At 38.6% G+C, this 15,182-nt stretch overlaps 1 protein-coding gene across 1 annotated transcript in view; it reads right to left on the bottom strand.

The window, feature by feature from the left end:
• IPO11 (importin 11) overlaps positions 1-9,457 on the bottom strand; it is an 87,854-nt gene extending 78,397 nt beyond the window's left edge. The window contains exons 1-2 of the mRNA XM_059833651.1: positions 9,318-9,457; positions 6,101-6,201 (exon numbers count right to left, since the gene is read on the bottom strand). Of these exons, the coding sequence (XP_059689634.1) occupies positions 6,101-6,201; positions 9,318-9,455 (239 nt within the window). The 5' untranslated portion in view covers positions 9,456-9,457. The remainder of the gene's footprint in view (positions 1-6,100; positions 6,202-9,317) is intronic.
• Positions 9,458-15,182: the final 5,725 nt, after the last annotated feature.

The following is a 15,182-nucleotide window of genomic DNA, read 5'->3' as shown; positions in this document are numbered from 1 at the left end:
TCAGTATTACTAGACACTGAAGTGAAACGATCATTTCCATTTGTGCATCTGCGTTTGACAGGGTGAAAATTACTTTTACACACCACTTTCTTTAAAGTAATGTATTTCAGTTTGATAAACTATCAAAAGAACATCCCTTGGTTTTCCACTATCTCGAAGATATTTAAAAAGAGAAGGAACGGTGAAACAGACTAATATTTATGAGGCCTTTTAACCTCGAGTTTTGATGGGACCTTTGTAAACACAAATGGCAAAAGATAAAGGTCACACAGTAAGGTACCCAGATATATTATGAAAATAAGGGAAAACTGTACAAACTATAAATGGATTGTTATTACACAGTTATTATACAGTTATTACTGTGGGGATTGATGACTTGAGCATGACTTTGGCCATGTATACTCATGACAAAAAGTTGCCCAGTATAAGGCAATCATGGTATCAGATGAACAGCTCTTTTTGCAAAAGCAATAATCCTACTGCAAATCCTTTTCTACAAGCAAGTCATATAGCTACACTTAAAAATATGCATCCTTTGAAAATTACACTTTTGAGTGAAAAATATGCCAATACAGTCCTCAAAAATGCAGGTAAAACTAGTAAGAAAGATAAAAGAAAACTAACCTTTATGGTTTAGAATTTAAGTGCAGCTTTACATTCTCTTCATAATTCCTTTTAAGTGACTTCTATCAGTTTAAGACTAGAAGTTACAGTATCATATCACTCCTGTACTACTTCAAACTTTATATGACCCAGGTTATTTTCTATTAAGTTCAAGGCAGGAAACATAACAAACTGCTTTTAAAAATGCCTTGTTGGTGTTTATAGATTATACAATCAGGAAAAAAAAAATCCACTTTCATTTACTGATAGCACTTAGAAAGCGGTTTCTTGTACATAAAAAGACTCATCACACAAGGTTGTCTAGATGAAACTCTTTCACCTAACATTGCAAAAATTTAGAAGCATGCATGCAATCGTCACATCTCAATGAAGTCTGGTGTCTAGAAATTAAGGAGATGAAACACATGAACAGAACCACTTCCTGTTGTCTGACCTCAGGCACACATACTCACCTACTAGTTTTATATAGTGAGATCTAAAATGATGCATAAAGCTCCCTTAAACACAACTTTTACACTAATCTAGACAAATACTAAATATGCAAAACAATAAAAAAATAGAGGTAGGATTTACCTTAAGATCAAACATTTGCAACAATATTCTAGTTTTCACTTTTTTCCCCTCTGTATAACGCAAGTACTCACTATTTCCTAAACCAAAGAGTTATTCTAAGTATAGTAGACAAAGGGGACAATTTATTGTTTCACTGGTGACTCAGAACTGCGCACTAAGCCTTATTTTCAAGGGTAATTTATAGCACTCAGAAACCACATTTAAATGACTTTTTAACAAGACTTAGGCTTTAAGATATTTCTAGTTAAAATTAAATTATGCCTAAAAACATTTTGGGTAAAGTTTACAAATATTTCCGCAACAGTAGAAGTTTTTCTGCAGGGAACTATTTCAGTTATTACCTAAAGCAACGAGATGATGTTTTAGGGAAATAAATTTCTGTGGTCTTTTGGTTTTTTTAAACACAAAAAGGCAGTACGTAATTTCCACGCATACATGCATACTCTAAGTGGTTTCTAAAACTTGAAAACTATTATTAATACAATTAAGATATCTAATCTCAATTAAATGTAGCTTGTACAGAAACTCACTTTCAGGGATAACAGAAAGCACCTAAAACCTGGTTTGTAAAGAAAAAAAAACCCGTTCTACTCTATTATTCCATTTACCCTGTTTGTAAGCTCATGAGGCCCCTTGCCTTAATTACTTTTTCGTAATTATATCAACCACATCACATGCATATTCCGAGAGCAGCAAGCATTCAATTCGTTACCTACTATAAATAAGAATGCTGTAATTAAGGTTCTGCCATTGCAAACAAACAACGGAAGGGAAAGAAAGAGACTCGTGAGGATGAACGCCTCAAACACAGAAGCTTATGATAAGCCAAGCCGGCAAAGAGTCGTGACAAAACCCTGAGAAATCGACGGGGGTGCAAGCGGCAGCGGGCGCTGGCTGCCGGCATCGCTGGGGGCCCACCGGCGGGCGGCGGCGGGATTTACCCTTCACACAACACGGCAGCGACATCTGCCGGAGGAGGCGGGGCCCCCGCTGCAGGCCCACCCCGCGCGGGAGGCACCGCCGCAGCCGCCCCCAGCAGCGTCTTCATCCTCCCGCAACACACCGCAAGAAAGGCCCCCGACTCCACACAGAAGTTAACGGCAGGCTAGAAGTCGGGAAGAACGCGTATCATTCAGCAAGTTATTTCCCTTCAGCACTGAATGACACCAAATCAAGAACTGAAACAAGTTCTGGGTGCATCAAGAAGAGTGTGGCCAGCAGGGGGAGGGAGGTTGTCCTCCCCCTCCACTCTGCCCTGGTGAGTGCTGTGTCCAGTTCTGGGCTCCCCGGTTCAGGAAGGACAGGGAGCTGCTGGAGAGGGTACAGCAAAGGGCTGCAAAGATGATTAGGGGACTGGAACATCTTTCTTGTGAGGAAAGGCTGAGGGACTTGGGTCTTTTTACTCTGGAGAAGAGAAGAGTGAGGGGGTAAATACTTATAAATACTGAAGGGGTGGGTGCCAGGAGGATGGGGCCAGTCTTTTTTCAGTGGTGCCCAGTGACAGGACAAGAGGTAACGGGCACAAACTTGATCACAGGAAGTTCCATCCGTTTAGATGGAAGGAATGAGGAGGAACTTCTTTACTTTGAGGGTGGTACTTGAGAGCACAGGAACAGGCTGCCCAGAGAGGTTGTGGAGTCCCCTTCTCTGGCGTTATTCAAAAGTCACCTGGACACATTCCTGTGCAATCTGCTCTAGGTGAACCTGCTCTGGCAGGGGGTTGGACTAGATGATCTCCAGAGGTCCCTGCCAACCCCTGTCATTCTGTGATTCTTCTAGAGATGAACTTCTGAGTGTTTGTCCTGTAGCCTTTCACAATTTCAAAGTTTCTGACCTTCTTCTGTGCTTGTGGTATGGGGAAACATGTATCCAAATATTTAAAAGGTTATTCTGCAGCTTTTTAAAAGTAGTCTACTATTTCATAAACCAGAAATCCAAACCTGAAGAGTTATTTATAGTTATCATTCAAACAAATAAAAACATGGATTTGAGAAGTATTATTAAAGTTGCCAACACAGTAATCAAATCAGAGAACAAAGTCCAAAAAAGGCAGGATTTAACAGTAATAATCTGTAAAATCAAAAACATGGTCAAGAAAGGGAACTCCTAACATCACTCGAATTCAAGAAAAGCCATTTCTGAAGAAAACAAAACCATGTGCAAAATCATAAAGTGAGACCACCTTTTGAGAAGGCTGACAAGAATTTCAAAAAACAGGCCAAACTGTGCCTGAAAAGAGGCTATGACAATCCTAGGCTCTTCTCCACAGCAGTCTGGGAAGCTGCCTGAGAAAGCACGTGGGAGAAAGTTCGTAGGCCCATCTCTAAAATCACTCTCACTGTGAAATGCTGCTTTAAGTCCAAGGCACATGGAGAATAAGTAGCATGAATGGGACAGACAGCATTGGTGAACATGTGCAAAAAGCTAAGTATTTCAGAAGGCTCACTTTTTATTAAAAAACGACGTTGTTTCTATTCACTGTTCTGTAGCTACGTATTTTAGCAGAATGAAACACTCAACTATTGTATTGTCCAAAGAATTCATGATCTCAACATTTTCCTGCTTTGTACTAGTAGCACCTGAGAAATTACAAATGCTCAGAAGAAGGGTAAAGCTAGTTCTGCTTGACTGATCTGAAACTAACTTCAGTACACTTCTATAATAGAGGCATTTAACTTACTGGGAAAGTTCTTGGAAGTTGAAAGTTCTCCACAAGTACGTAAACATTCAAGACAAATTGCTCTGAAAGAAATCATCTTTAGCACTGATTTACTAAGGAATTAAGGCTATATGAACATATTATCTGTTTGCAAGAACCCTCCTCCAATTCCCATAATACTTCAAACTGCCTCGCAAGTTTCAACTGCATTTGGCAAAGAGCAGAAATGTCAATGGTATGATTTTTTCCTTAGATTTTGTGAAAATCAACAGCTGAGTAAAGCAGATAGACCTGAGTTAGCATCCCACTGAGAAAAGCACAGGTATCAAATCAGTCCTTTCCTTCGCGAGGCAGCAGAAACCAGTCACCTCCAAATCCAACATCTGCTTTACCAACAGGCTGGGTAGATCAGAACAAGTTTTGAGGTACTACCATGGATGGACATGGGACAGCCGCTGATGTGGCAGATGAGATGAAAGATGAGAATTTCGCAAGCACAACAAAAATACAGGCTGTACAATGAAATCTTCAAAAACCATGGTATCCAAAACAACTGGTTCACGAAACAACTGAGAAATTAAAGCTTAAAAGTGGCATTTCTCAAAATGCCCTCAATATATTCCACTAAGAGAAAAGCTATCTGGGTAACTGCAAAATACTGTCAAGATGTTACAAGTGAGAAATTTACAAAGAAAATTAGAAATAGAGAGAAAATTAGACATAGAATAGAAATTTAATACATATTTACCACATGGAATCTTTAACAGCAGCCAATAATTTTTTTAATGTTATACAGTAATTTTGTTAAATTTGTGATAGAAAAATTAGAAATGTTGAAAAACTGGACTTCTACAGGAAATGTAATGTATACTTACTCCATGGAATATTTAATAATAGCCAATGATTTTATTTTTTTTAATCACATTAAATTTGCAACAGAAAAAGTACATTGCAAGACTTACTCAATTCTTACCTCGGTTCAAACAGTAAAATTGTAGTCATTATTTCTGCAGGAAATGAACCAGGTTTTTTTCACCAGAAGTGCTACTAATTTCTATCTAAAAATATTAAAAAATTGGAACCATATATTTTAATTGCTTTGAATAATGCTTGCTATGTACCAGTAACGTAAGCAGCATTACCTCATCACTTAAACCAGAAATGTTAAATGGTTAAACAGTATTTTCCTCTTGCATAAAGAATCCAAACATTTGCAGATGGTTCGCAATTGTATACTAATCCACATATACAAAACTCTAGTGCTTTATGTAATAACAAAGGGGTACTACACTATTTAAAATATCCTACAGGTGCAGAATTTCATCACTTTTCCCTCTTTTGGTGCATTTTCAGAAAAGCTTACAATGTAAGGCAAAATACATTAAACTATCTCAAACAAAGAACACAATGAAAATCATGTCATACTTTCTGAACTAGCTTAGATTCATGATCCATAAAAACTGGACCTGGAATTCAAATTTACAGCCTACACAACCTGACAGTGATGTCCCACCTATTTATATTACTAGCATTTAAAAGACAGACTGAACACTTCCAGGTCTTTCTTAGTTCCTGAAAACAGTGAAGGAAAATTGAAACCCTTTTTGAAATTACACCTGCTTTTTAAAGGAAAAAAAAAACTTCACACAGAACACTGAGAAGTATACAGTTCTGTAGGTACCACAAATTATAATAGCATTATTTGTAACTTTTACGTAAATTATTTGGTCCTCAACAATACTGGTTAGATTTTTAGCTTTTTTGCAGAACTTTCTGTGATGCATTGTAAGAACCCACACACCAGAACAACAGAAAATGAAGACCTGAACTTGCTATTATGATAGCTACTTCCTCTTTCTCATGTATATGTTCAGTATGAATTACTAATCAGCTTAAACAAAATGTCTCCTTAATAATCTCTTCAAGAGATTTCCTACCTTTCACATCTGCCACTATCAGAAAGTGCAGGTGTTAACTTTATAAAGCTCATCATGTCACTTCAAAATCTGTTTTCTATGAAATAGTCTTCTAACTCAGTTTTTAGAAGTAAAACATGAATGGAGTTGTAAGAAGTAAAACAAAAACAGACTGGTTCATTAGCGAGTCCAAATGTTGAAACATTTTATCAGTTTCACCATGAATTTGAAAGTAACTTCTATCAATCAAGGAATTTGCTCCTTTCCAGTTTGGCAAGCGTAACAAAACCTGCTGTAGAAGGTGAAGTGGAAGAATTTCAGAACTTACTGTGGTGCGACCCGTCTCCAGTAGCGATCAATTCCATTTTTAAAGTACAGCACAGCTAACCATCTTACATTCACATCCAGGGTATGGTTTGTAAAGATATTCTGTTTTAAAAAAAAGAGTAAGTTAAAAACTGCTCAATACGCCACAGACAGGCTAGAAATTGTATTAACACGCACACTTGCATATGTACATACCTTTACACACATACACATCTGTACGTGCACGTATATATAAACAAAATGTATTAGTCAGCATTTGACAGACAAGTGAAATAATGTGTTAAGCATTAATTTTTTAAGATTACAAAAATGCTTATCACTAGCCCTAATACTTGATTTATAAAAAATACACCCAACATATAAGGCAAATACATTTCTAATCTCATCTGGCTAAGCAGGGAATAAAACTGTAGTAATTACTAGAACCTGCCAGTTATTTAACTCTTTAATGACATAGCTGGATTCTGACTAGGATAAGAAATTATTCTGTATTGTGCAGTGGAATGGACTTCTGAGACCTTTCAGGAGATTTCTTCATTATTGCGACATGTGCTGAGAACCATCCTGACTACCAATGCTGACTGCAAAACAGAGACCTGGTAGGACAGCAACTCTCAAACTTGCCTATGCTTATTCTAAGAAACTAGATTCTACTACTAAAAAGCTATGTATTTATACACATACGTATATCTGTATCTATCTATACACACTTAGGTACCTATATGTATCTATACAGACAAACATAGAAGGATTTTTTTATATAGTAACGCTGTAAAATTAACCAAGCAGGAAAAGCTAAAATAAAGGTAGGCTGTTGAATCTTAATACAGGTACTACCCTGACCAGCAGCAGCTCTCCTCCTGTTTTCTACTGCATCAGATGGATCCTTCTCAAGGGAGTGAGACATGACTCCCTCCTTTAGGGAGCAAATAGGCGTGAGCTCAGTGGTCTTATTATACAGTGCACTGTAGAAAGAGAGTACACCACTTGTATCAATTACTTTTAGAAGGCCACTAAGAAGGGACATGAAAAATGCAGTGATTCAGGTCAATAGCATCTGCTACTTTTGGGTGCTATGTCTGAAGAACTATAAATAAAACCTTCAAAGAACTCAGCGCTATAGACACCTGGGACCTCAGCAAGGGTTTTCACTATGAATCCAAAACTTAACCTTCTTCAAACCAGTTCTATAATAGTAACAGCTTCCTAGATATAACACCCAACCTGGAAAAAACCCTCACAAACTCCAATCACTAGAAAGCAAACAGACTTGCATGCCAACAAAGGTATCGACTCCAAAACTAGCAACCCTTAGAAAAACACCAAAAAGGTTGTAGCCCACTGATAAACACCACACAACATGAAAAATATCTGTATGCAACATGTCTTCCTTCCCTGAAGCTCATTTAGGAAGAGCGATTGAACCTCTGAAAGATTTGACCTTTCTCAAGTGCAACTTAAGTGTTTGACAATACGAAGAGGAAACTTCAAACACCGCTTTAGCCTCATATCCATGAAAAGTATTGCAAAACAAATGAAACATGGAAAAAGAAAATGGGAGTTTCAGAACAAGTTGTTGAGTCTTCTAATTACCATTCCCCTCCTTGCTAAAATATTCATCGGAAGCAAAGCTTCCTCAAATCAAAATACTGTGAAACTAGACCGGGCCTGAGTAAGAAATTCAAAAAAAGGCTAAGGTATCTACACAAGAACCAGTGAAACCTCTCTATATACTCTGTATCTATATATGAGCTTCCCAAAACATAAAGTATCTCATATAACACAGTAATGCTGTGGTAGAAGCAACAGGAATGAAGCTAAATGTATCTGACAACAAGTAATTACATTACTTTCCATATCCCATAGAGATTAACTATCTTACCAACCCTCCATTTATAATCACCTGCTTCCCTCCACCCTCTTCTGCTCCACCAAGAAGGTGCCAACTAGCTTGTCTCCCAGGCAGTCCCCCTGTCATAATAAAGTTAAACAAAGAAGCGCAGATTCTCTACTTCTATTTAGTTTGGAAGATTACTGTTTCTATTTCACACTTGAAGAAAGGTCAATGTGTCCCCGAACAGGGTTACTTAACCACATTAATAGAATTAACAGTATTTGTCCTTTCAAACCCTGCATTTTTAGCCCTTACATTTAAACCTAACTCACATCAACTTCAGTTACACCTGTGAGTGCTCAACTTGTCTACAACCTAAGCTGCAAGCTCTCACAGCAAACATCCAGAAAATAAAGAATGCCCAGTCAATGGCAATTTCTGCTGTTTTCTATCAGGATTGTTTATCACCACAGAAACACTATGGCAAAGGCAGTGGGTAAAATGCAATTTGACAGCTCAAAAGTCAGATTGTTTTTTCCCCTTTCCCTAAATCCTGACTCTCCTTCCACTTCCCAAACAAATGAAACAGACAGTCTACGGAGAACAGAATATGACACTCCACGACTCTGAGTCATTCATCCTATGCACGGAAGACAGATGTTTGTAGGAAAAGCAGTTTATCTGTGTTTTTAAGACTATTATAAACATACACACAGGAATCGAAGAATAGCAACACTGTTAACTTCTGTCTTCTCTGAAACAGTTCGGTCTCCTTCTTTGACTGTTTTCATCACCTTGCACCATATTAATGCATCTATTTCATCAATTGTCATAGTACCTTTAGAAGTATTCACCTTTCCCATTTCAGGAACCTTACTACCAGCCCAGTCAGCTAATCTGCCTGGGAGTCTCTCTCTACTGCCAAGAGGAAAGCAATCCCAGCTGGGTATCAGACTTACTGCAATGAAAAGCATGGGGGAACTTCTATGAAAACGGTCATAATACATCAACTCCACAATAAAGAAAAGGTGGCTACTGCCTTGGTATATAAAAGTGTCCCTGCCTCATGGGGTAGTAAAGGTAATTCCTTTGACAAGGGTCCTCTTCGCCTTCTATTATTCACGACAGGCCAACAACAGGTTTAGCACTACAGCCCACCCCCCCATGCCCCTAGCAGTTGGATTTCCTCCTTCTCCTGAATGCCTGGGAAAAGAGCCTGCTTTGAGACACAGTGATGACAACACCTGCCACTGCACAGTATAAGGATACCAGTAGCTGAACCACGATGTCTCAAGGCTTCTCTCAGCCAGAGGTCACGGTTCAACAGTATTCTAGAGAGCCACATTCAAAATTACTCAAAGCTTACTTTTCCACAGTATCTTACCAACAAGACTGAATAGAAACCTGGCTGTGTCTCCCACTGCTTCAGTTGTTCCTCAGCTGGCTTCAACACTGCAGTATCTTGACTAGTAGCTTGGGTCAAGACTCGCAAAACAATAGTGCTAGCACTATTGAGATCCATGAAAATCTGAGAACATTTAAAAAGGAGGAAAAACACTTAAAAATACAGAAAATATAGACAGATGTTTTCTATTCATATTATCTAAACACCCCACGCTAATTTTTCATTAGACTACACTGTGTAAGACAGCATTACACCCACTCACAGGCAGTGTCAAGGTACAGTGATTAAACTCTTTTGCTTTCAGAAATCTCTCAGCAGAAATAGCAAGCATTAGGTCTATCATTACAAGCACATTTACTAGATTTGAGGAATTGCAGGAAATATTTTGATTTTAAAACAGTTACCTCTCCTGTGAAGCACAGCAAACTAAGAACAAAACCGCAACTAGCGATGAATTCAGCTGTAGGCAGAGCAAACCATGGGGTTGTCTGAAAGAAGCAAAGATGCACAGTATTAACATTTTTGTATTTTCTGAATAGCTTTTCACCAAAAGAGAAAATGACCCATTTCAGATAGTTAAATTCTAGAATTCAAATTGATCTAGACATTTTATATCAATTAAAAGAGGATGAATTATAGCTTCACAATTAGAGTCCTAAATGAAACTGTGTTTTCCTCAGTGTATTTGTATTCCTTCATTATCTATTTAGCACACAAAATGCTATTCAGCTGAACTAAGAATGCCAATTGCCTAACTTCCAATATAAATACATTCTTGTACTCTATAAAGACAAAACAAAACATTGCCCTCCAGATGACACAAACAGAGATTACATTTATAATGACCACAGAAACAGCATTACAACGAATTAAAGAGAAACATATATAAAAGCAGTTCTGAAGTCTGACAATTATAACTGTTTTTCTGTCCCGAAAACCTTCTGTTTATAAGCTAGATAAACTTTTTGTAATACAGATACATGCTAAATATTTATAAACTTAATCTTTCTACATAAACAACCAAGCAGTTTCTCTTCAAACAGGCCTGAGGATTTGCTTTGGTTTAACACTAAAAAAAGTTTATTTTTCCAACCTTCAGGAAAAAAAAAACCTGATGGGTAAAATTGTTACAGTGATAGTAAGAAAGAGAGACAAATGAGATCTTATTCTGACATAGGTTTAGAATTTTGATTTTTTGAAAAAAACACCTTAGCAACAAGATTAAAGACCTTTTATACCAGTAATAGCCCTGCACAATTTAAAAAAAATAAAAATAAAAATTTGAAGCAGTTCATGAAGAACTGCAGCCCATGGCAAGGACCCATGTTGGAGAAGTTTGTGAAGGACTGTCTCCCATGGCCGAGACCCCATGAGGGAGCACGGGAAGAGCGTGAGGAGGAAGGAGTGGCAGAGACAATGCACGACAGACTGACCGCCATCTCCATTCCCCATCCCCCTGTGCTGCTCCAGAGGAAGTAGAGAAGCTGGGAATGATAGAGTGGCTTGATGGGTACCAGGCAGCCAGCCAAGGTCAACCCACCTCACCCTACAAAACCAATCTACCTTCTATTTCTTCGTATCTACTTGTGTCAGTCATTTCAACCTTTATCAATCTGCAGATTCTCTAAAGTCTTCCTGCGATTACGAGACTTTGCATAACAAACATTCAAATTCCAAGCTCACTTCTCAGAAGACCATTCATTTCCAGGGAACCAAGACCCCGATTTAGACTATAAAATCCACCTGGTACTGGTTTACCCTATGTGGAATAGTGACCAGCACAAAGAATCGATGGCAAGGTAAGACTGATGTTACACTAAAAGTCCTGCTACCTTCATTTTTCCATCAAAAATAATCACAAAATAATAAATTTGTACATAATGTTGTTGACAGGACAGGCAGTAAAGGAGGTCTTTAGGTGCAATATCTTTAACTTTCTTCTTTTTTGCAGGTATGTCGTGGTTTAAGCCCAGGTGGCAACTAAGCACCACACAGCCGCTCACTCACTCCCCCCCAGGTGGGGTGGGGGAGAGAATCAGAAGAGTAAAAGTGAGAAAACTCATGGGCTGAGATAAAGACAGTTTAATAGGTAGAGCAAAAAACACCACGCGGAGAAGCAAAGCAAAAGAAGGAATTCATTCACCACTTTCCGCCGGCAGGCAGGTGTTCAGCTATCTGCAGGGAAGCAGGGCTCTATCACGCGTAGCGGTTGCTCAGGAAGACAAACGCCATTACTCCGAATGTCCCCACCTCCCTTCTTCCTCCCCCAGCTTTATATGCTGAGCATGACATCATATGGTATGGAATATCCCTTTGGTCAGTTGGGGTCAGCTGTCCCGGCTGTGTCCCCTCCCAACTTCCCGTGCACCCCCAGCCTACTCGCTGGTGGGGTGGGGTGAGGAGCAGGAAAGGCCTTGACTCTGTGTGAGCCCTGCTCAGCAGTAACTAAAACATCCCTACTTTATCAACATTGTTTCCAGCCCAAATCCAAAACACAGCCCCATACTAGCTGCTATGAAGAAACTTAACCCCATCCCAGCCAAAACCAGCACAAGATACTTTGACATCTTGAGTACCTGAGGCTGCCTTCATCATTGCACAGCCAAAATTGGCCAGGAAGCAGCAATGTAGTGACAACACTGGAAAACACTAGGTTAACTCATAAGGATTACAATAGGAACTCCGTATTCACAGCACAAAGAACTTGAGTAAAATAAGCACATATAAGAAAAGCAGCAATAAAAGATACATTCAGATTTTTCTGATATAAACTCTGTAGCACTGAAGTACCTAGTATAGCTAACAGAATTTCAGAGGACCTAAAAATGGTAGTGAAGGAAAGGGAGAGAGGAAAAGAATATGAGAAAAAACATAACAGAAGTAGGTGTAGAGTTTGCACTGAGGAAATCATAGCTCAATTCCTGCAAGATCAAAACTACACTTCATGTTATGAAATTATTTAATTTATTTCCACTCAAAAGCCAAATTACTTACTTTCAAAAGAAATATAGTCTTATCTTACACTATCAAACAAGACCTGATACAGTATAATTCTGAAGAGCATACTCAACTAAAAAAACAGCACGCCATCAGTTTGATTATCAGATGAAAACAGAAAATAGAGAACTTCTGAAAGTTAGTAAGCTGGCAAAGCATGTGTGCGTAAGCAAAATGGTAAATAACTTCTTCAACTTCAGAGAAGCTGATTTTAGGCCTTTTGCTGAACAGTGTTCTCCAAATAATGAGTTGCCATAGCATGCTGTTTTTGGCTGGGATAGAGTTAACTTTCTTCATAGCAGCTAGTAAGGGGCTGTGTTTTGGATTTGTGCTGGAAACAGTGTTGATACACAGGGATGTTTTAGGTACTGCTGAGCAGTGCTCACACAGTCAAGGCCTTTTCTGCTTCTCACACCACCCCACCGATGAGTGGGCTGGGGGTGTACAAGAAGTTGGGAGGGGACACAGCCGGGACAGCTGACCCCAACTCACCAAAGGGGTATTCCATACCATATGATGTCATGCTCAGCATATAAAGCTGGGGGAGGAAGAAGGAAAGGGGGGACATTTGGAGTGACGGCCTTTGTCTTCCCAAGTAACTGTTACACGTGATGGAGCCCTGCTTTCCTGGGGATGGCTGAACACCTGCCCGCCCATGGGAAACACTGAGTGAGTTCCTTGTTTCGCTTTGTTTCTTTGCGCGGCTTTTGCTCTACCTATTAAACTGTCTTTATCTCAACCCACGAGTTTTCTTACTTCTACTCTTCTGATTCTCTCCCCCATCCCACCTGGGGGGAGTGAGCAAGCGGCTGTGTGGTGCTTAGTTGCCGGCTGGGACTAAACCACGACACAGGAAAACTGCATGTGTAACAACAGTGAATCTGCAGCACGTAACCAGATACTTGCTAAAAATTCGTTGCAAGGACATACATGTTTGAAAGGAAAAAAATGGATTATGGAGCACTCATGTAACAACTGATTTTGCACTACAAAACGAAGATTATGTCAGCTAAATTAAATTATTTCTCAGCTACATTCAAATCTGATGCAGAAAAGGAGGGTCTCCTTCCAAAGGAACAGTGCTTCTACTAAAAATTTATATACTTCACCTAGAACATTTCTCATCAGAAGACTGACCTATTGAAGTTAGTACAGTACAAACAAAAAAAAGTGAGACTTTTTTTCTTTTTCTTATTTCAAAATAATGAGGTGACAGATCTAAAAAACAACAAAAAAAATCAAAAAGAAACATTCGCAAAGCTTCTATTTTATTAATGCTTCTCATTCTTGAAAAGGTTTGTTTTTTCATTTAAAAAACTGGAGCAGCTATTGCTGCTAAAAAAAAAAAAAGGTCAGAACAAAAATTAATTTAACCCAGTGTTCTGTCTCTGTCAAAGACCACAGTAGATGCCCAGGTCAGGACAATCTTCTAGTGATATTTCTGAATAACGGTCTCCCATCCTCCAGAAAAATGTGGTTCAAGAATTTCCTAGTAAGAAGCAGGGAATTTAAATTTAATAGCCCTCAAGAGATTTAGTCTTCCATGAATTTGCACAGTTGCTTTTTGACCCCATGTAAACAACAGTCCTCACACAACGCTGGCTGTCACAAGCAAAATAACAAAATTGAAAATAAAAATAATAATCTCCCTGAAGATGGGGCAACTTCTAGATAAAGTTTGTAAGTAATGCAAAATATTTAAGGAGGCAGTATATTCTGTATGATTTGGATGGCAAAGAATTAACTGGAAAAACATTGATACATGTATTGCAAATACAAATGTCAAGATGCACAAATGGCAATAATGCTTCATTATGGCTGGGATATTGCAAAGTCCATTGCAAACTTATCATCAGAACCCATACAGAACAGAACAAGAAACTGTCCACTGCTTTTACGTTTAAGAAATTCCTCTAAACAGTTTCTGCTTTCTTCTGGTAAGCCACCAGTCTTATTCTTACAATTATTTTCCTTTTTTTAAAATATACAAAGAAAAAACCTATTTCAAATCAATCCTTACTGCACCAAACTCGAATTTGCAGTTTAAGCTAGCTACAAATAAGTTAAGCTGCTTTAAAGAGGTATGGTCACCAAAATAAATAGTATGACTCTCTGCTTGTCCCTATACCCCTTAAATACCTGAAGCTGGAGGGAGTGGGTAAAATGCAGTTTTTTTCTTTAGAGCAAGCTCCCCAGTCATTTCCACACCACAATGTTAGACAGGTAAATGTGTTAGGCATAAAAAAGCAGGCAGAACAGACACAAGCAGCTTCTTCACAGTGCAACAGATGCACTGCTTCTTCAGCTGCAGTGCTGGCTTATGCCTGCTTAAGGTGTTCACCAAACTGCAATTTTAATAAACACTATGACAACTATTGGGAGATCCATGACTTTATATTAGGGTGCTTACCAGTACAGTAAGAGGGAATTGTGTATCCACGTTTACGGATCTCCCTTTCCACCGAAAGGCAATGCTGTGGTATTAGCAACCCCCTTTTTCTCACAAAAATCAATCTTAACACTAGAGGGAAAAAAAGCAATTTTCTTCCCAAATCTTCAAAAATCAAAAACAATCAATTATCAGATTCAGATACAGACAAACAAAACAACAGCAGGCCTTCAGCTAGAGAAGTTTTAAGTAAAACTAATTCCTAAATGCAAAACCACAAGTTCCTGGGATCTAATTCTATCTATCTTCTTTTGCTTCTCTGCTTCTCTGTCTTATCAAAATGTGAAGTGAACTTAGAGAAAACTTACATATTACGACAGACCTAAATTAATAATTGCCCCCAAAAGGCCAAAGGCATGGGGGCAGGAACGGGACAAAAAACCAAGCCAAAAAGTCGA

Source organism: Gavia stellata, chromosome Z (assembly GCF_030936135.1).
Source record: "Gavia stellata isolate bGavSte3 chromosome Z, bGavSte3.hap2, whole genome shotgun sequence".
NCBI classification, from domain to species: Eukaryota; Metazoa; Chordata; class Aves; order Gaviiformes; family Gaviidae; genus Gavia; species Gavia stellata.
This window is presented reverse-complemented; position numbering and strand designations above follow the sequence as displayed.